The 19,967-nt window shown below is 37.6% G+C and overlaps 2 protein-coding genes across 2 annotated transcripts; both read right to left on the bottom strand.

The window, feature by feature from the left end:
- Positions 1-282: 282 nt before the first annotated feature.
- LOC131324800 (serine/threonine-protein kinase BSK5-like) lies at positions 283-5,831 on the bottom strand. The gene is made up of 10 exons (XM_058356923.1): positions 5,565-5,831; positions 4,774-5,006; positions 3,156-3,291; positions 2,807-2,940; positions 2,616-2,721; positions 2,016-2,101; positions 1,661-1,849; positions 1,281-1,445; positions 1,042-1,155; positions 283-674 (listed from the first exon to the last, which is right to left on the bottom strand). Exons 1-10 carry the CDS (start codon positions 5,644-5,646, stop codon positions 432-434), a joined length of 1,488 nt encoding a protein of 495 aa, XP_058212906.1. The 5' UTR covers positions 5,647-5,831; the 3' UTR covers positions 283-431.
- A 5,796-nt stretch (positions 5,832-11,627) lies between these two features.
- LOC131324799 (phosphatidylinositol:ceramide inositolphosphotransferase 1-like) lies at positions 11,628-17,873 on the bottom strand. Its single transcript, XM_058356922.1, has 12 exons — positions 17,299-17,873; positions 17,091-17,180; positions 15,438-15,524; positions 15,255-15,323; positions 14,925-15,005; positions 13,707-13,778; positions 13,485-13,542; positions 13,305-13,407; positions 12,327-12,422; positions 12,185-12,231; positions 11,952-12,067; positions 11,628-11,845 (listed from the first exon to the last, which is right to left on the bottom strand). Exons 1-12 carry the CDS (start codon positions 17,329-17,331, stop codon positions 11,765-11,767), a joined length of 933 nt encoding a protein of 310 aa, XP_058212905.1. The 5' UTR covers positions 17,332-17,873; the 3' UTR covers positions 11,628-11,764.
- Positions 17,874-19,967: the final 2,094 nt, after the last annotated feature.

Genomic DNA, 19,967 nt, shown 5'->3' with positions numbered 1-19,967 from the left:
CAATGTGAGCTCTGCCACTTTAATGATTTGCATCATTTCTTTTAAGGGTCTTTTGAATAAATCATCTCTGTTTCTATTTCTATACATATGGTTGCAATAAACAAGTGTTTAACATTTTGTACAAAATCTTTTGATACGAAATTCCTTATTGAAAAACAAGTGTTCAAACAAAAATTTTTTTTTTCCGGACGGTCAGGGTGTCTGAGCCAGGGACAATTGAGAAATGTTTTCCCACTGCACAAATGGAATAGCTAAACAAACAGACCCTCGGAACAAAAGGGGTAAACAAGGCCAACAATAAATATCCTTTGATGGATAGAAAGACTAAAATGTCAAAAGAAAAAAAAACTTGAGATAGATTATAGATACAAGGAAGGTAAAGCAAAAAGATCAGAAGAAATGGAGGAAAAGGGAATAAATTCTCTATATATTCAAGTTTTGTTCCTGTTGGCTTCTAAATTTGTGCCATCGTTGAGACATTCTTGGGCATCCGAATCCATCCCAAGGCTGAAGAGGGTGGCTGCCTGAAGGTAAGAGGCGGTGGGCCACTCGGGGAAAACCATCTGGGCTTTCATAGCATCTGCAAGGGCTTCTTGTGGCATATCATTCATCAAGTAAGACAAGCAGCGCCTAGCAAACACGCTCGGGTATACAATGGTTCCACCATCGATGAACTGCAAAGATACGCGAACAACAACTTATGCCTTTGGTCGAAAGAAGAAAAAGTAGAAATTGAATGAGTTTGTTGCCATGATCCAAGCAAACGAATCCGAGCTAAACAAGTATGAAACGTCTACACGGCACGCGTTCAGCAAATCTAATATCATTCATCTTCCAATAGCAGTATAGCACATAGCTGTGATCTACTTACTCCCTGTAAGTATAGTTGGAGTATATATTTGCGTAACTTCTTTGTCCGATGCTTCTGCCATTATCTTTTTCTGGTCTTATTTGTTTTGCCATCAAATTCTTAAGATAAAGACGGTATGGTCTTCGATCAGATCTTAGGTTACTGATATGAGATCTCAACAAGTTGCTTACTTGAGTGTAACAATCAACAGCAGTTGCGAAGTCCTTGGCTCGAAAAGCAGAATCTCCTTTCTGCTTACAGTTCAATGTCTCTTGCATTTGATTTGTCCACATTTGAAAAGAAAGCTGTGAAGCCAGAATTATCCTACGGCATTAGTAAAGCGACTACTGATGAGAGAGAGAGAGAGAGAGAGAGAGAGAGAGAGAGAGAGAGAGAGAGAGAGAGAGAGAGAGAGAGAGAGGTAATAAACCTCACTGGCAATCCCCTCATCATCCTTGTAGCCAATCTTCTCCAGTATTTTATGTATGGAAGTAAGATCCATCCTGAAGCAAGCTTCACCCATTGGTGTCAGAGGCAATGGCGGTTTTGTGGATTGAGTACCATCTGGAATACTCATCAAAACATACGACGGAACCTGATTGAATAACAAACATAACTCATAATAGCCTTTTGAAACATTATTTCTGCCATTTGGAGGGATATCAAACAAGTGAAAGCATAAAAAGATTAAGCAAAGGGGTGGATTGATCAAACTCCCAAATTACTGTCATCCTGTAGTTTTATGTCTTTCATTTGTCACTCCTGAATTTCGCAGGCAGGAAAATGGGTGAATATCAGTTTTGTATGTACCTCAGTTTCTTTCTGTAGATGCATAAGAACTGTGATGAGGGACTTAGAGTTTGGCCTCTCGCGAGCTTCATTCTGCAAACAACGGGAAGCTAACCGCATCAACTCCATTGCATCATCCTTTGAAAAATGACCCTCCAAACTAGAATCCATCAGTGTCCAGAAATTCTTGATACGAATCAGGTCAAGTGCCTGCAAGAAGGCATAAAGAAGTGGTATCTCAGTTTTGTTACAGTAGACTTGGTGAATATGGTGATCAGTAGCCTGAAGAATGTGCATGACCCAATGAGATTTACAGTATTGAGAAACAGACTATATCGAGTTCGACAGGAAAATTCTTCAAAGAATCGAAGGGTACATGGCTCGGAGGAATATGTTTGCCACTCAAGAGATCTATCAGCAGGGTTCCGAAGCTGTAAACCACACTTTCTGCCGTCACTCTTCCTGTCAAAAAAATGAGATACGCATGTTGCTTTTGGTCTAGTCCAAACGAAATATTCAATTCTGCAACTGGAGCAATAATCAAGCATGAAATGTTCATATTCAAGAGAGAATTAGTAAGTAAATTAACTCCTTCTTTGCATGGGCAAATAAGGCAACACAACAACAATAACAGTGCGCATGAACTCCCCAAGCGATGGGGGTAGGAGTTGGGGAGGACCGGAGCAGACTGAGCCTTTGGCAATATATGTACAAACTGGCTACTCTCCGAAAATCTTAGCACTTGAATAGCGGCCTCCCTAATCGGCGAACTCAAGTGACATTGCGCTAACCGTGTCCCCAAACCAAAGCCAGGAGGCATCAAACAGGGCATGCGTAACCTAATTCAATTTTTGTGCCCATTGCATTGCTCCTTCATTCAAAATCTAGAGCATTAGTAATGCACAATGCAAATAAGGCCGCACATTTAACATTCCCAAGGCATGACACAATACAAAAAATTGATATGAGTAATGACCTGTTCTCAGGTACTCTGGAGGAGTGAAAGCCAAGTTTGTACTATAACTCTTGCCGTCTCTGCTGTTTTTCATGAGGCCAAAGCAAGAGAGCCTAGGATTGCCATCCTGTAGACACCCAACACAAACTTAAGAGCCATAGACAAATAAAACAAGTTTCAAGTGACCAAACTGTCGGCAAAAACCCCTTCACCTTGTCAAACAAGACTCGGTAGGCGTTGAGATCATGATACATGGCCCGCCCTTTACTTCTGCAATATTCCAAAGCTTGAACCAAGTACAAGGCCACCCTCAACCTCATTGCCCATTTTATTGGCTGTGTATCCCCTAAGTTAATTCAACATGTAACCAAGCAAAAACGTTAATCCGAGCCCTAAAGAATATTTTTGTTACGACTAAGTCAGCAGTGGATGATATTAACCGTATACTGTAGTCGAATCCAGAACGGTAGTATTGCTAACCAATTAACCATCTGAAGAGTTCACAATGTACACTCTCACCAGACAAGATAACCAAAGAGTCAAAATCAAATATGAACTCACAGTGGAAGAGATGCTTCGCGAGTGTTCCATTGGGCATAAACTCTGCAACAAGCAATCTCTCATCTCCTTCACAGCAGTACCCGATCAGATTCGCTAACCGCTCGCTTCTCAAATTTCCGACGGATCTTGCTTCCTCCTAAACCACAACCGTGTCACACCAAATCCACATCACAGCCAAGATTTGAAACCAAACATTCACAAACAGAATGCGGTCCGAAACTTAGTTGCAACTTGCACGAAGCGAGAGGGGGAGGATACAGAAGTATCTAAGGTCAAGCGTCTACAGGAGCATATGAGTGTATATACTATATGGTGGTTATATAGACACTTCAAAAGTATTATTCTGTTACGAGAATGTATTATGTCCGAGTATTGCTATGTGTACATATGCAATGTACATATCATGTAAATATGGGTTTTGTGGGACCCATCTTGGTGGGTCCTACAAAGATGATTTAAACTGCCTCTTATTTTTAAAACAATTTTTTATGGAACATTATAAAAAATTAGCTTAACCTGATATTGTTAAGGATTTTTTCTTAATTTGTAAGAGTGAAATTGAACAGTTAAGTAGTTTCGTCCTCACAAATTCAGAAAAAACTTACCGATATCGGGTTGAGCTGATTTTTTACAGGGTTCCATAAAAAAATGTTTTTAAATAATAGGTTGTTCGAATCATCTTTGTGGGACCCAAGATGGGCCCCACAAAACTCATATGTACATGATATGTAGTATGTACGAACTCATATCTACCCATAGCTTTATTGATTATGTCCGGATGAGGTGGAAACCCACGGTTTCCGCCACGGCCCATTGTGGGCCCTACCGAGCATTTCTTATAATAATCTGAACCGTTCATCTTGTAAGGCTCGCAAATTAATATGTCTACGCAAAAAATCAGTTTGACCAGACATCAATAGCTATGTCAAAAATTGAATTTTGGTTTATAAAACGGACAGCCTGATTCTGTCACTAATATTTTAAGTTAAACTGTTCATGACCGTCGATTTTATAAACCAAAATTTAAATTTTGATATAGTTCTTGATGTCCGATCAAGCTAATATTTCACATGGACATATAACTTTTTGGGCTCTACAAGATAAACGATTCAGATTATTGTAAATGCTCAGTAGGGCCCACAATGGGTGGTGAAAACCATGAGGTATCCACCTCATCTGAAAAGAATTTAATCTCTTTTGTTACTAGTTCTATTATACATGTTAATTCGTAGTTCTTCTATATTGCAGCAAATATCTTAACACTATATGCACTTGAGCAAATTGGACTTAATATTCTTATAGTATTTCTTGATATCATTTCATGACATCTAAAATTCATGTCATTTTGCATAAAAATTTACACCATTTGTTTCAAAATTCATGACACGCTGATGTTAGGAATTCAAAATAAACGTTACGAATTCATATCCAAATGACAAAATTGTCGTACAAAATTTATGAATTCAAAACTGGTGTTATCAACTTTTACGTAAAGCGTCATGAATTTACTGTTATTCGATACGGCGCACCCAATAGGGGTGTGCATCGTAGCATGCATTTCCTAACTTATTGACGCAATAGAGACTAGTAGAGAGCAGAAATTGAGATTTTCACTCACAATAAATTGACGAGAATCAGGCCACGCAGTCTTGTGGAAGCGCTTAACTGCAATCTGCCGGTCATTGTTACCATCAAGTTTCCCTTTGTAAACAAGGTTTGGGGCTCTGTCCCCATGCTCTGATACAATGTTGTACGTCGAAAATCCGTTCGTCGCAGCTTTAAGATCCTTTAAACTCAGCTCACAGATCAAGCTAGGTGCTAACGAGCTTCGGTCATTTTTGCCCCCCTTCTCTGCATTAACAGTGGAAAATCAGTAACAAAGAGTAAGTGTTAACATGTGGCAGATATGTGTACGTAACGGTAACGGTCTCTGTGCAACGGTAGCGAAAGTATGGAACGATACGTAACGGGAATTGATTGTCGAGCTCATGAATTTAAGAAAATAAATTTTTGACCCAAAAGAACATTTTATAGTGCCTAAATCACCCATAGGTAAAGTATCAGCCGTAATGACCGTGAATTAGCGATTGTCGCTACGTAGCGGCTTTTCAGTCCTCCGGTACTGCTACACCACGTTATGCCATTGCTACCCAAAATTGACATATGTGTTGGCCAGTTTTCGCTATGTATCGCTCTATGTCCAACTTTTTGCCATGCTACGAAACCGCTACGGCCGCTACAGGTGCTTTGGCGCCAAAAATGTTTTAAAAAAATTCACGACCATTACACTCGATTTCCGCTACGTATCATTCGATACTTCCATTACCGCTACACAGTCCGCTACCACTATTTAAAACTACGCTTGATACATGCAGGGAGAGAGAGAGAGGGAGAGAGGAGGGGACTTGCCGAGAGTAGGGGATTCGAGGAGGGAGGGTTCGAGGTGAGAGTGCCACCAGCAGATGGTGAGCTTGGAGCAACAGGCTCCCATCGCGCAGAGAGAGAGAGAGAGAGAGAGAGAGAGATCAGAATATCCAAGGGTGCGCCATTAATTGCAAAAGGTGTCCTCTTTTTGTCTCTCTCTGGCCTCTTAATTCGTTCTTTCTGGATTGAGGGTAGCTTTTGCGCTTGTCTTTTGCGTTTCAACGTATTCATCATCATTCTTCCTGTTTCGCTTTGCTTTTTCAGTGTCTACCACGCCGCATTGTTTAATTGGGGATCCTTTCCTATTGGAGTAGTAATTGGCGATGGTCAAATTTAGAAATGATTTCAGGGGAATGAATGAATAAGTGGCAGTTGGTTCTTGAGGATAAGGCAGTTTGAATTAATTAGAGGTCGTTTTCTCGGGGCGGAGCTAAGATTTACTTAGAGGGGAGGCCGAAATTTGAAAACATTTATTTATTTATTGATCCGAAAACATTTATTTATTCAACGTTGAATTTCTAGTAGTAGTATTTCCTTACATCTAGTTTGAAATTTAAGGAACAATGTTTTATAAGAAAAATAAAATAAAATTAGCCAATTTCTATTCATACAATTGGTAAAGACTAACTCTAGTAGACACTGGTTCCTGCAATACCAACATGCGTGCACCGCCAAATATAAATAGACATACAAGTTGCACCACCAAATATAAGTAGACACTGTTTTGCGGATCGGACAAATATTTTGGGAAGGAGGTAGTAAATGATTTTCGCACTCCCATTTTCTATATTCACACAAAAAAAGACATACACTTTCAAGTTTCAACACTGAAACACAAAAAAGAAAATATGAATATCAAAAAAAAAAAAAGAGTGTGAAAATCACTCCTCATACAAGGACTCTACAACCATAAACAAGTAGTTGTATGAGACCCACCTCACTTGTGAGTGTGTTGGTATGAGTATCTGTGTGAATTTTGTTGTGGCTATAGCAAAATTGATACAAATAAAAGTAGCAATTGTTTTCCACTAAATAACCATTTTTTATTTTATTTGTCAAAGTTTAGAGTTGCCAACGTAGTACATTACGAAAATTTAATGTTCATATACTTACCATATATATAAATATTGCATGACGAATTGTAGCATGGTTGGGCCTCCTCACTCTTTTTTTTTTTTTTTTTAGTCATACGGCATCTGCAGATTATCACCGCAATACAGTCAGGCTATATATATATGACATCTATAGATTTCCATCCTAATACAGAGATGCAGAGACATAGCCAAGCCCTAAAGCTAACGATATACAGAAAAAACAAATAGATGAAGCTGACGTCTGGCGCCTTAGCAAGAGCCATCGCTCATTCCACACAGTTATAAACCAGGATCGGCTTACGTGGAGCTAATACCCAGACACCAGACGCCTTGAGATGACGAAGCTCCATATCAAAGACTTCATCAAAAGCCGATGGAAATCAACAACCCACTCTAATACGTAATTGAACGTTTCATTAAACTAGAAAAGAGTTTACAGTCCAGGGGTAAACAACCCCAATCAAATCCGCATAAAGTAGATTAGCAATACAATTAGGAACACAACGGTAGACGTATAAATCTCCCACCGAATTCGGTGCGCCATTCGTTATTTGCCAACGCATCTGCACAATAATTTATTTCTCGATAGATATGCTAAGATATTCTTACAAGTGGGTGGTTTTCTTTCTTCCTTTTGTTCTGTTTTGGGTGCTTCGGAAATTATTCATTGGCGGTCGTTTTCGTCATCTTTGGGACAAAAGTCAAAATAAACCATCGATGACGGTAGAAATATTCAGCTACTGATCGGGTCCCAGCATTAAATCATCACACACCACACCATGCCCAATTGCCCATTTGTTTGAGAATAAGTTCTCTCCGGATCAACCGGACAACGGGGCTGTCCGGACAGTTTCGTGTGGACCTCCTTTGTACATTTTTAAAAAAAATTCAAACCGTGCATCTTGTAGGGCCCACGAAATAATGTATTTACGCCGAAAATCAACTTGTCTGGACATCTATAGGTATGTCAAAAGTTGAGTTTTTACACGAAAAAATGGACGACCTTGAACAGTTTAACTTTATAAACAGTTGACAGATCACGGTTGTCCATTTTTCCGTATATAAACTCAAATTTTGACATACCTATCAATATCCGGACAAACTGATTTTTTTGAGTAGATACATTATTTTGCGGGCCCTATAAAATACACGATTCGAATTTTCCAAAAAAACGCGCGAAGGGAGCCCACACGGGCCTGTCCGGACAGCCCATGTCCGATTGATCCGGAAAGAACTTTTTCTCCATTTTCTAAACGTGATGAACAAAGTGTGGGTGGGAAACTATTTTTTAAATAAATCTTAAATTATGCATTACTAAATTTACAAGGGTGCTAATAAAAAAAGAAGAGAGCGTAAGGTGCTAGTAATAGAGAAGGAATATAAAGAGTTTATATATATATATAAATCATTTAAAGTTGATGTGGCGCCAACTACTCTTGTATAGTTTTATTTATACTTTTGGGGAAGTTGGCGTAATAGTACTTGATTAACGATGATGTGTACCAAGAACATTACATTTGTAGTACCTACTCCCTCGGTCCCTATTTAATTGTTCACTACGATTTTATGTGCATTTTTAACGGTTTATATCTCTCGATATATATTACTAAAAATATACAATATGGATCTCGTTTCATAGAGTTCAATTTATTCTATAAGACAATGATTTAAAAAACATAAAACATAATATACGTCGAGAGATATAAGCAGTTGAAAATACACGTAAAACCGTAGTGGATAATTAAATAGGGACGGAGGGAGTATTTAAGAAGTTACTCCACTTTGGCACGCGGCACTTACAACAATTCTCTTAATTATAATTGGAAAGTTTTTTCAATGCAATTTTTCAATGCAATTGTCATTTGTGACGCCTTCTTACATGGTGTGGAATTTATTCACATGATGTAAGCTCCATGCATGTGAAAGTCTCACATCATCTGAGAGAGACGCTACAAATAACCGTTTTTTCGACGAACAAGATAATCTCATATATATATATATATATATATATATATATATATATAGCAAAACAAAGTACAAGAAAGGACACTACTGGTTTGAAAATATAAAAATAACAAACAAAACAAAACCAAAAAGCAGCTCAACACCGATGAGGACCCCAACACTCCGTTCGAAAAAGGTGGGTGGAGGATCGCCATTGAATCTGGTTCTCGCCGCAATATCACCACTGGATTTGCATCTTTGCGCCTCCCCTATCGCTGTTTGGAGAACTCAAGAATACCATTTCCGGGAACGATTGAAAAGCTAGTACATAAAGTACAAGAAAGGACACTGCTGGTCTGAAAATATAAAAACAACAAACAAAACAAAACCAAAATGTTGCTCAGCACCGATGAGGACCCACACTCCGTTCGCAAAAGGTGGGTGGAGGATCGCCACTCGATTTGGTTCTCGCCGCAATATCACCACAGGATTTGCATCTTGACTCCTCCACCATCGCCGTTTGGAGAGCTCAAGAACTCCGCTTCCTGGATCGATTCAAGAGCTAGTACCCAGACCTAGAACTCCAAATCTGGGTCTCCGAAATTCAAATACAATGGGGAGAGTGGGAGATCTACTCTCACGAAGGACAGAGTTTCAACCATAAAGGAAGGAGAGGAGGAGGAGAAGGGAAAAAGATGGGGAGGTAAGAGGTGAGGGAGCTGCCGGGGGAAAGGGGATCATGGAGGGGGGATGGCAGCAGGAGAAGAAAAAAGAAAAAAAAAGAGGAAGAGAGCTTTCAAGCTCTCCAGAAACCTTCGCCTCTCCTTTACAAATAACCGTAGCATTGAAGATTTTTTCGAAGGACAAACCTTTTTACTAGAAGCAAAATGTAGCCGTTCCATAGGAGGGGAAAATTCTTCATTGCCCCTGAGGCATATCCTTATGGTCCCATAGCTACATGTGGGGGTGGAGTGACCTATAGCATCACGTAACGGCACCCCAAAAACACTAAATAGTAATCGCTCTGTTGGGTGACCTTGCAGCCGCAAACGGAGACCTCTTCCACTGCCATATATGTCTAAGGCAAATGCGAATGGTTGCCCCTGGGGCACTTCTAAGTTGCATTAAATGAGCTAAAAAGTTGTTGTAAAACCATTGGAATAGTCATATAATTAATTGAGGTATTAAATGTGGAGCTATCCAACTACTTATATTCAACGTTATTCTAATAAGTGCAAAGCATGCCCTATTTACCCTCCTAAAGTGAACTGTGATTTCAAATGACCATACATATTCATCTTTTGAATTTTCGATTCAACACTTCAAAGAGTTCATATTAGGAATTTCTTCTATCATTCGAGAATATTATTACCACAATCATTGATTAAGTTTTCGGACTTTTAATAACACAAGTTTTTATATTCAGCTTATTTTTATTGTTTTAATCATTTATCCAAACAAGGAGTTTAAAAGATAAAAATTAAGACCGATATAAAAAAAATATACTTAAGATTAAAAAAATTGAAATAATTGGTATTTTCATCTTTAGTGTTGTCTCATTTGAAATTTTTTCTACTTTGGTCCACATTTTATATTTTTCTGATCTATCTCGTCGAGACAAATAATTATTAATTCCAAAAATTACAACGAAAAGCCAAACAAACAATGAAACAAAAATATTAAGGGACAAAATGGAATCTAAAATATTAAACAACGAAAAGCCAAACAATCATCATTATACCTTTCACATCAACTTTTTCCTCCATTTTCCCTACTTACCCATCATCATTACACTTTTACTCATTAACATTTCAAAATGGAATCTACTTTTAGGGGCAAAATGGAAAATTCACCAACTTTTACCCACTAACTTTACAAAATAGACATTTATTAAGGGACAACCCAAAATAAAATACTGGACTATAAAATAAGGACGGAGGAAGTATAATTTATTGTTACTAAACTAATGCACTAAACTTATGCCTCAGGGGGCCAGGGGCGCTCGTTAGCAAGACAGTCTTCTAATTATAAAGTAGAAATTGCCTGGGATCCAGAGACAAGAAGCAACATTGATTTTGCATCGACAAACAATCAATTCCTTGATTGTTGCATAAGTAAGTAGAGCACGAATAACGAGCCAATCACACGTCCTGCTGTGGTTTCCTACTCCCTAGATTCTCAACAATGCATGTTTGTTTAGGCATCATTTATGAGGGACTCAAGAGAATGGAGATATCAATCAAAACCTGTAAAGAGTACCCAAAATCCACCCAACTTTAAAATTCTCTTTTCAATCTTTTCTCTAACTCGTCCCAATCATGTGACAGAACTGTTAAGACAAGCGGATCCCGTAAGACGGGCTGCCCTATAGGGCTATAAGACGGTTGATTCGGCCGTCTATTTTGGCAATAAATGATTTGAATTTTAATCGGAGCAATAGACCCTATAGGGCTATAAGGCAACCGATCCGGCCGTCTATTTCAGCAATAGACGGCTTGGATTTCAATCGGAGCAATGAACGGCTTGGATCAATAGAAGCCCGGATTAAATCCGAGCCGTTAACATCAAAATGGACGGCCGAATTAGTCGTCCTATACCCCTACCTATAGGGTTTCCAAATTCTATTAATACATAGGAAAGTTGGACACAAAATCACTGAACTTATTATAATGACAATTAACCATCACTAGCTACTATGTTTTAATAATCAAGGTGTTTAGGTCAAGTTACATGCAAACGACTATAAACCCTAACAGTAGTGGTAAGTTATATGGTAGTGATGAGAAGCCCCTCCAGGGTAAATTAAGGCGGTAACGTCATGTTGTAGAATTGTTCATCTCATACCAGGGGTAAGTTTGGATGGATCAAAAAGTGGTATCAACAATCACCACTTAAAAGATCAGTTCCTTCTGCTCACCACTAAAGCAAAAGAAAGGCAATACAATTTCCTGCCTGGTGGAAAAAATATGATCCAAAAGCCATAGAAACACTGAAAAATTCATGGTCATGCTTGCGCAACTGATGATGAATCGCATTGAAACCATAAAGCATAACCAAATTTCTTCCACTAGGATACATAAATCAGGTTCACGCGAAAAGCAGTAGAAGAATCTTTACACCTGAAGTTCTAACGACCCAAGTAATTGCCTACACCCCATTCATCATTGCATCACCATGGACCGTGTTTCCATTTTCCAGAATCTTGCCATTCGCTGGAGTTCTCTGTCTCTGCACAAAGAATCGCAAAATAATTTTGGCATCATGCTTAAGAGAAGAACAAACAATCAAGTTATTTGAATTCTGAACAAGGCAAAAGAAAGTCATCCCATTATACCCGGTCGATAGGATCCCCAGAGTTTCCATTTAGGAGCTTGAAATTCTCTTCCTTGGTCCGGCCATCCTTGCTTAATGGTAGTAAAAATGCCGCAGCTCCAGAGCGGTCAGGCAATTCTGCATTAATGCAAGTCAAAATCAGTATTAAAGAAAAAAAAAAAGTGAAGCTAAAAGAAAAAGGCAAAGTTAAAAGAAAATGATTGCATATAAAATGAAAGCTGCTTAAGTATTAACCTGGCAACTTGTGGTCGATGAAGGACACCACCAAATTAACAGTATACCTGTGAAAGAATCATATATTGGAACTGCATCCGATAAATAAACAAATAAACATTCGATAAAAAGCTACGTGCGGAAATGAAATTATATCACCCACCATGCCACAACGATATCAACCGTATAGTGTTTGCGAGCTGCTACTATCAAAAAGCTCTGGATCACAACGATTAACCAAGCACACTGCTTTATGAACCTGCACAAGTAAATTCCATTAGACCTCATCACATACTATTTTAAGGCACACATATGCAAGCACACAACTAAGAGACAACTAATAGGACAGATGCGGTAGAACACAGCACTGGGGGGCATAAATATTTTGTTCTCCACTTGCCATTTTCCACAGAATTGACTTGCAAAAAATTTAGAGTGAAACTCAAACTTTTGTAGATTGCAAAATAATAAAGCATTGAGAGCCTGAATCTTCTCTAGTTCTCATCATTTTCTCTAGATCAACAAACTCAACAAAATTAATAAACCAAAAAAAGGGCATAAGTCATGGTGGACAGAAAAAAGGTAAACAAACTTTCAACTTTAGCAAAGAGATTTTCCCAAACACCCAAGATGTGCAAGAAAGAAATTTTAAACCATGTTAAAATTTGCATCAAACTCAAGGATGTATGATACGAACCCAGGCATCCACAGAGTAATATTCGAATATAGTATTTAAACTCAGGGTAGAACAAGATTGATTACGGCTGACGAAGCCCAATTCCCATAAGTCTCCTAGTCAACATTTTCCTCAAAATGATGCCTGTATAACACCTTCAGTAAAAATAGCCCACCAAAATGCAAAAGAAGCTACTGCAACGAAACAACCATCATCTGTCCTAGCGACAAAGCAGAATAGGCTGAAGCGTCAATTTTTATTAAACTCTCCACTACTTAACTACCAGAGATTTGGCTGCCTGGTGAATTACCCATCCCCCACTATAAATGCCTCTCGTAACTTGCCAGCACATCAGATATGGGGTTATTATATGACGAACATTAACATCATGTGGTAACACCATCAAAGATTTAAACCTCCGATAGGTAAAAATTGCATCTACTACGTGAAAGATTCAACACATACCTCTGCATGCCATATTTCTGATAAGTGCGGACAAAGACTAGTGAGAAGATCATATGTGATGAAAATATTAAGTCGCCACAGCCATATAAAATGCCTCTAGGTACTGCACATCCAACAATTTCCAATGAGCACACAGAAGTGGACCAAAGGAAAAAGGCCAAGGCTAGAAAATTAACTCACAAATTATTAGCGCTTTGAGTATATTATCTGGAGGAGGCAGCGTAGCAAACTTTGAACCCTGCATGTACAGAACAAGTACCAGATTGTAATGCATAGCCTACCTCATGTGATAAGACAAAACATTCTACAATCGAAGTACCTCATGAGATGGAGTAGAATCAAATAAAAACAAAACCTCTACCATGACATGGGCTACAAAAAAATTATGTAATACTCCATTACCTCACGGCAATGATAGTTTGGGCCCGGAAGCTGAGTTGAATAAAATGTTACTATCCGAAGAATTTGACAAGCCTGCAGTGAAATATTTTCAGAGAGAAACTGTCAAAAGGACAATTGAAATAACCTCCACTACTCAACAGTAAAACTTATTTTGATAAGTTTGGTTGGCAGTTGACAAAATGCCATTCATACTATAGATTGGATTCTCAATAACACCTATAAAAAGATTTGTAGCGGTTTGTTTGTCATATGCATTGGATTATCGAATCATACTTTTCTAGTTGTAGAGTTAACAAAGAATTTTAAAGCAAATAGCATTTACAAGTATACAAATAAGAAAAAAAGAGACACAAGAAATCCAGTCTTACATTTTCTATTATGTTTAAGAGAAGACTTCAAAGTTTGAAATAAACAAGTTTGCATTTAATTTATGTTATATATAATTTCTGCGGATGCCGTAACAGGTCTGGTGAAGGAGGGAGAAAGATCTTAACTATGAGACCACACCATCAAATTGAATACTGATCGAAGCAGTCCACAGTACAGATGCAAAGTATAGTTTGAACCAAGGGTGCATTAACAATCAATCTAACCTCTTCAATACTATTTGTCTTGATTATGGTGATACATCCAACTTGCAATATTCAAGTAATCAGCTTAAGAAGAAAAAACCGATCAATGATGTGCCAAAGACAAACACAGGACACTTCAATACCCTTCGTTCCATATTGATAGTCCACTATGAAAAGTCGTGCCATTTTTCAAATAAAAAAATCAACTCCTTCCGTATATAATTTTTTGAATTTTTTCGCACCAAATTAAAGTACTAATTGAGATCTTTAATACGATGCGGAAAAATTCAAAAAATTATACACAGAAGCAGTTGATTTTTTGATTTGAAAAATGGCAAGAGAGAGAGTGTGGGACTCTCAATATGGAACGAAGGGAGTATTTCTCAAAGATACATATACTACATTTCAACTTGATGGATCCCATGAGCCTGAAAGACGTCAAGCAATGAAAGAAAAAGAACTCAAATCACACATTAGCACCAAGGATACATGAAAACACATTTATGAAGCCAAAACGGCCCAACTTCTTGTCATCTTAAAGAAGTCCTACCCCCCAAATTATTTCAGTCCCCAAATGATTCCAGGAACATGAAGGAATATTTTGGGAAGATAGCAGATAAATAAAAGAAAGAAGAAAAGCACTTACAGATAAAAATGCCAGAACCCTGCACCAGAGCAGAACTGTGTAGATCTTTTTGCTCTTGAGAATGAAAGGATGAAAACTCCACTGCACCAGAACATGAACAATGAGGCAAAATGGAAGGTAGTAGACCTCATCGAGCGAGTTGACAAATAAATGTGCAGAGAGAAGCTTAGTCATTTATACTTACGGAATATCACATGTAGCTTAAGCTTTCATTAATGCTTAAACAAGATGTGGTTTGACAAACCCCTCACAACATGATGGGGAAGGTGGAGAGAACTTTTATTTGGGTGCAGGAGATAGCATGAGGGTGGTATTGGTGAGGAACCTTACCAGGAAGAACGATAGAAAAACAAATGTGAACACGGTCTCACTGATGTAAGCTTTGTCTTGCCCAAGCTCCTATAGTCACAAAGGTCCGGATGTAAGAAAAGGTTAACCGCTATATTCAAGGCAGTTATAATAGCAAACGACAAATCCGACAAAAAAAGAAAAGAAAAGGAAAAGGATACAAACCGGAAGAAGAAAGAACCCAACATCCTGAAGAAGAGGTCCCGGCCGATGGAAATAGTGAACTCCTCGAGCAGCAAGTCCATGGAAGTACTGAAGAAGCAAGAGAAATTCATTTCAAAATATGGCATAACATAAACAAGAAAACACAAACACAATAGGGAATATATTAACTTATATCAACAAAGAATTGCAAAACACAATGACGTGAAACGTAAACGACAACGTAGAAATGAGTTACACAGAGGAACACTAAATGTTGGGAAAATGAGGAATTAATAGAAAATATTGTTCTTCAGTCCAGATACTCGTTGACAAAAGAAAATAGCCCAAGTGGACTGTTCATGAAACCCCTGCATCAAAAACCTCAAAACTGAAATTGCAAAGACCATACGGACAACCAAAATTCTAATTCTGTTACTCAATATTTGTTACCAGTCTGCCACGTACAATGATACTGACAAATGAATCAAAAGCTGCCAAATTGGTATTTTTCCTCCTATTCCCACACTGGCACACTTCATTGAGATCCAAAAGCAAGAGAGCCCCCTTTTGCGGTCACAGAAATTACTTCTCATTTTGTTTTGAAATCCCTTAATTTCCAGGGATGGTTAGTTGTACGACAACAAGCATGGCCTGGCCATATCAAGTGCATCATTCACCAAACTGTTAAAATGAAGACTCATTCAACTAAGAAGACTTTGATTATCTAATTTCCCACGCAGTTGACCAATTCAGAAACCTAATAACTGAGAAAAGCAAAAAAGAAATTAAAACTTGAGAAAAAACCAAAAGGACCAAATAACACTAACATCTGGAGAAAAAAACATTTTCTAATTTCTAATGATCCATGAGTTGAAGGTCTAGTTTGGCGAATAAACTAACAAATTGTTACGCTATTATTTGAGGGTCTTTTTACACGGCTTTTTGGAAGAGAAGAGAAAATAATAAAGACGAAAAATTTCACTGCGCCCAACACTATGCTTTTGCCATTCTCTCCACTCTTTCTTCCCAAATCAAACATTGAAAGAGAAACCCTTCTTTTCCCTGACTTCCAAACCAACCCCAAAAGTTTTAGAACTGCAATCGCCTCTTACACCCGTCCTTGAATGAATCACTTATTATAATCCAGTAGCCAAAAGAAAAAAGGAAAAAGAAAAAGACAAAGAAAAAGAAAAAAGAAATCCATAATTATGAGAAAAAGGCAGAATCTCAACCTTACAACTAACTTGATCTTCTATTCAAACAACAATATCTTCTTCAGACTTTACTCTTTTAAGTGACTCAGAATCAAATTGTAAAAGCCATCTCAACCCACTTGATCAGTCCTTGACTCAAATCCATACCAAATTGAGTTTTACTCAAATTTTTTACTAAATCAAACTCATACCAGATGGAGTTTTACTCAATTTTTTAATCAAATCAAGGGAGACTCAATTTTTTTACGCCTTGTTTTGTTCTTTCATAATTTACAACTACGCAATTAACCAAGTTTGTACTCAAACTTATGCTTAGATTTGAGTTCGTCAATCGGAGTGGTTCATACCAAACGAAGATTTAACTCAACTTCTCACTCAAATTTGAGTAAAAATCCGCGTAAAAGGTTGAAGATGCTCTTAGAGGTAAATAAATACTCCAACTGAAGACAAAAGACAAAACCTGAAAGATGAGTCCGGCGAGAAGATACTTCCAGTTCTCGGCGAGAAGGTTGAGTTCCGTTACGATCTCTGAGCAAAATCTTTTCCATAGCTAAAACCAAAACAAAAATCCATAAAAAAAAAAGGCAAAAAATAGATCAATTGAAAGTCGGAAAAAGAAAAAAGCGAAACCAAATTAATTGCACAACGGAAAATCAAAAAAACCAAACCTTTGAAGCCTCGCGACGAATGTAAAGCGACATCTTCTTTATGTATAACAACCAAACCCATATTACACCGAACACCAACAGTTAATAACTCCCACACCACTCATCTCAGAATCTCTCTAATAGTACCAAATTACCCTTCAATTTTCGCGCATTAATCTCAAACCCCTTCCCAATCAACAAATCCCAAGTGAGAAACTCAGAAGTCCTCGATGAATTGAGAAGAAAACAAGAGCGATTCGAAGTGGGGATCAAGCGACGGAGATCTCGAGAGTTTTTACGATCGAAGAATATAATCTGAGATTGCGAGCGAAGAATATTGAACTTTCTCGCTGTACACAGCAATTTTTCCAAGCTTTCTGTCGCTCTAGAATGGAGAATGATTCCGATTTTCTTTTTCTCTGTGGGTGTGGAAAAGTCTCTTTCTCTCTTTGGTTATTTGAATTGTCTTGGTCAGGTCTGACTGCGCTGAAACGCGAGTCGAACACGGAGAGACAGTTCGAGGAGAGAGAGAGAGAGAGAAAGGTCGCCCTGCGTGACCGACCCCGCTTGCGAGAACCGGAGGAAAAAGAGAAGAGAGAATTTAATAATGGGTGCACCATTTGATATACACTAAAATGTATACGGCATCGTGTGATATCCATCTCAGAGTTTTTTTAAAAATGATCTGAGTCGTTCAATTTATTTAAAATATTTATTTTAAACATCTACTCAAAAAAATCAGATTAATTGGATATCAATAAGAGTTCGATCCATTCTATGCTCAATTTTCTGTCAGAAATATTGAGCAAATAACTGATCAAGCTTTTATTCATATCTAAACAAGCTGATTTTTTTTTTTTTTTGCAAGGTTTCTTAGAAAAATGTTTTGAAAAAAATTGAGCGGTCCCAATTATTATTTTTTGGATACCAAAGTAGATCTCACGTGACACCCGTGCAGTACACCAAATGGTGTGCCCGTCGGACTCGAGAGAAAAAAAAGAAAAGAAAAAGATCAGGGTTCGTTTAATTACAAAAGCTAATTATGTAAGCGTGAAGATTAGTACTTTTGGGAGCAGTGTTGTGCCCACGTTATGGGCCTACTCCGGATTAAATCAGAGAAATGATATTGGCACTTTAATTTCAAAAATTGATGGAAGCACTCCAAAAAATAAAAGAAAATGGCTTTGGAATTACACTGATTTTGGAGTGCCTATATCAATTTTTGGAGTGTCAATATCACTTTTCTTAAATTATTCGATAAAAAAACGTTCATTTTGTTAGTCCCGTCGAGTTTGTATTTCAAGTACGAATTCAAAATTTATGAGCATTGGCACTTATCATGTGTTTTCAAAATGCATTTATTTTCACTTACGAGTGATTTTGTTAAAAACATTGTACCAAAATTGATCAAAAAAATTATTCCCTCCGTCCATTTTTTAGAGTTCAGTATTCCATTTTGGATTGTCCCTTAATAAATGTCCATTTTGTAAAGTTAGTGGGTAAAAAATGGTACATTTTTCATTTTGCCTCTGAAAGTAAATTCCATTTTGAAAAGTTAGTGAGTAAAAGTGTAATGATTTCCATAGGGGGTAAGTAGGGAAAGTGGAGGTAAAAGTTGATGTGAAAAATGTAATGATGATATTTTCTTAATAAGTTGAAGTTACGAAACTGAATACACTTAAAAATGTATGGAGGGGTACCAACTTTCGATCAACTTTTTACTTTGGACTACCGACGGGACAAAACGAACAAAATAAACGGTTTAAAGCTAACTTTAAAGCCGACGTTTAGAAAGAAAAGAGGGATTACAAAAACTCAGGGGGATAAAAAGCAGATATTCCCTTGGTAATGGCATCTGTTCTAAAATTTTGGGCGGCCAAATGGAATCAAAACATAGTTGGATCATGGATGTGTTTCAAAAACAATAGTACTAGTTTGAAATTTCAAATATTACTAGGTTTAAAAATTAACAATGTTAATGGTGTGGAATACAGTACTAATTTAAAATAAAAATGTTGATGCTCAGATTTCATGCCATCCGGCCGAGGCCGTCTTGAATAAAGTCAGATCGTTGTGTTTGAATAATATTTGATACCGTATAATTTACAATACATAATGGTGTAACAAAAAAGATAAACGTCACACCACATTGTATCAAAATTTGATACGAAATGTGGTACCATAATCACTGTGGAACTATTTTTTTTTAATACCTTGCAGGCCTATTGCGTTTCGAAATTGACTTTCTCTTGAGTGTAAGAATATAATTTGTATCGTTGACCTTGAGAAGTCAACGAGTAAAGTTTTGTTGTATAAACTTGCAATCGAAACACTGGTAATCACACCATCTTTTTTTTTGGAGTTTTACCTCAGAATTATTTTCTAAAAATCATAGTTGTCGTTCATTTTGTTTACTCTTCCAATTTATTCGTGGTAGATTTTGTTTAGAATGCACACAATTACAAGGGAAAACTGCATAATAATACTCCAAAATAATAAGGTAAAATTGTTAGAATGATCTGCTACTTTTGTTAAGATGCTACTTTTGGTAAGATCCAACATTATACTTAAAGGTCATCAATTAGCACGAAGGCCCGCGGCCCGTTCGAAGCCCGCTCGACTCACCGGGCTTTTACCCGGTCCGAGCCCATAATTTTCAATGGGCGAGCTTGGGTCTAAGTATTTTTGCT

Source organism: Rhododendron vialii, chromosome 4a (genome assembly GCF_030253575.1).
Source record: "Rhododendron vialii isolate Sample 1 chromosome 4a, ASM3025357v1".
Lineage (NCBI taxonomy): Eukaryota > Viridiplantae > Streptophyta > Magnoliopsida > Ericales > Ericaceae > Rhododendron > Rhododendron vialii.
The sequence above is the reverse complement of the archived record's forward strand: the minus strand, read 5'-3'. Positions and strand labels throughout refer to the sequence as shown.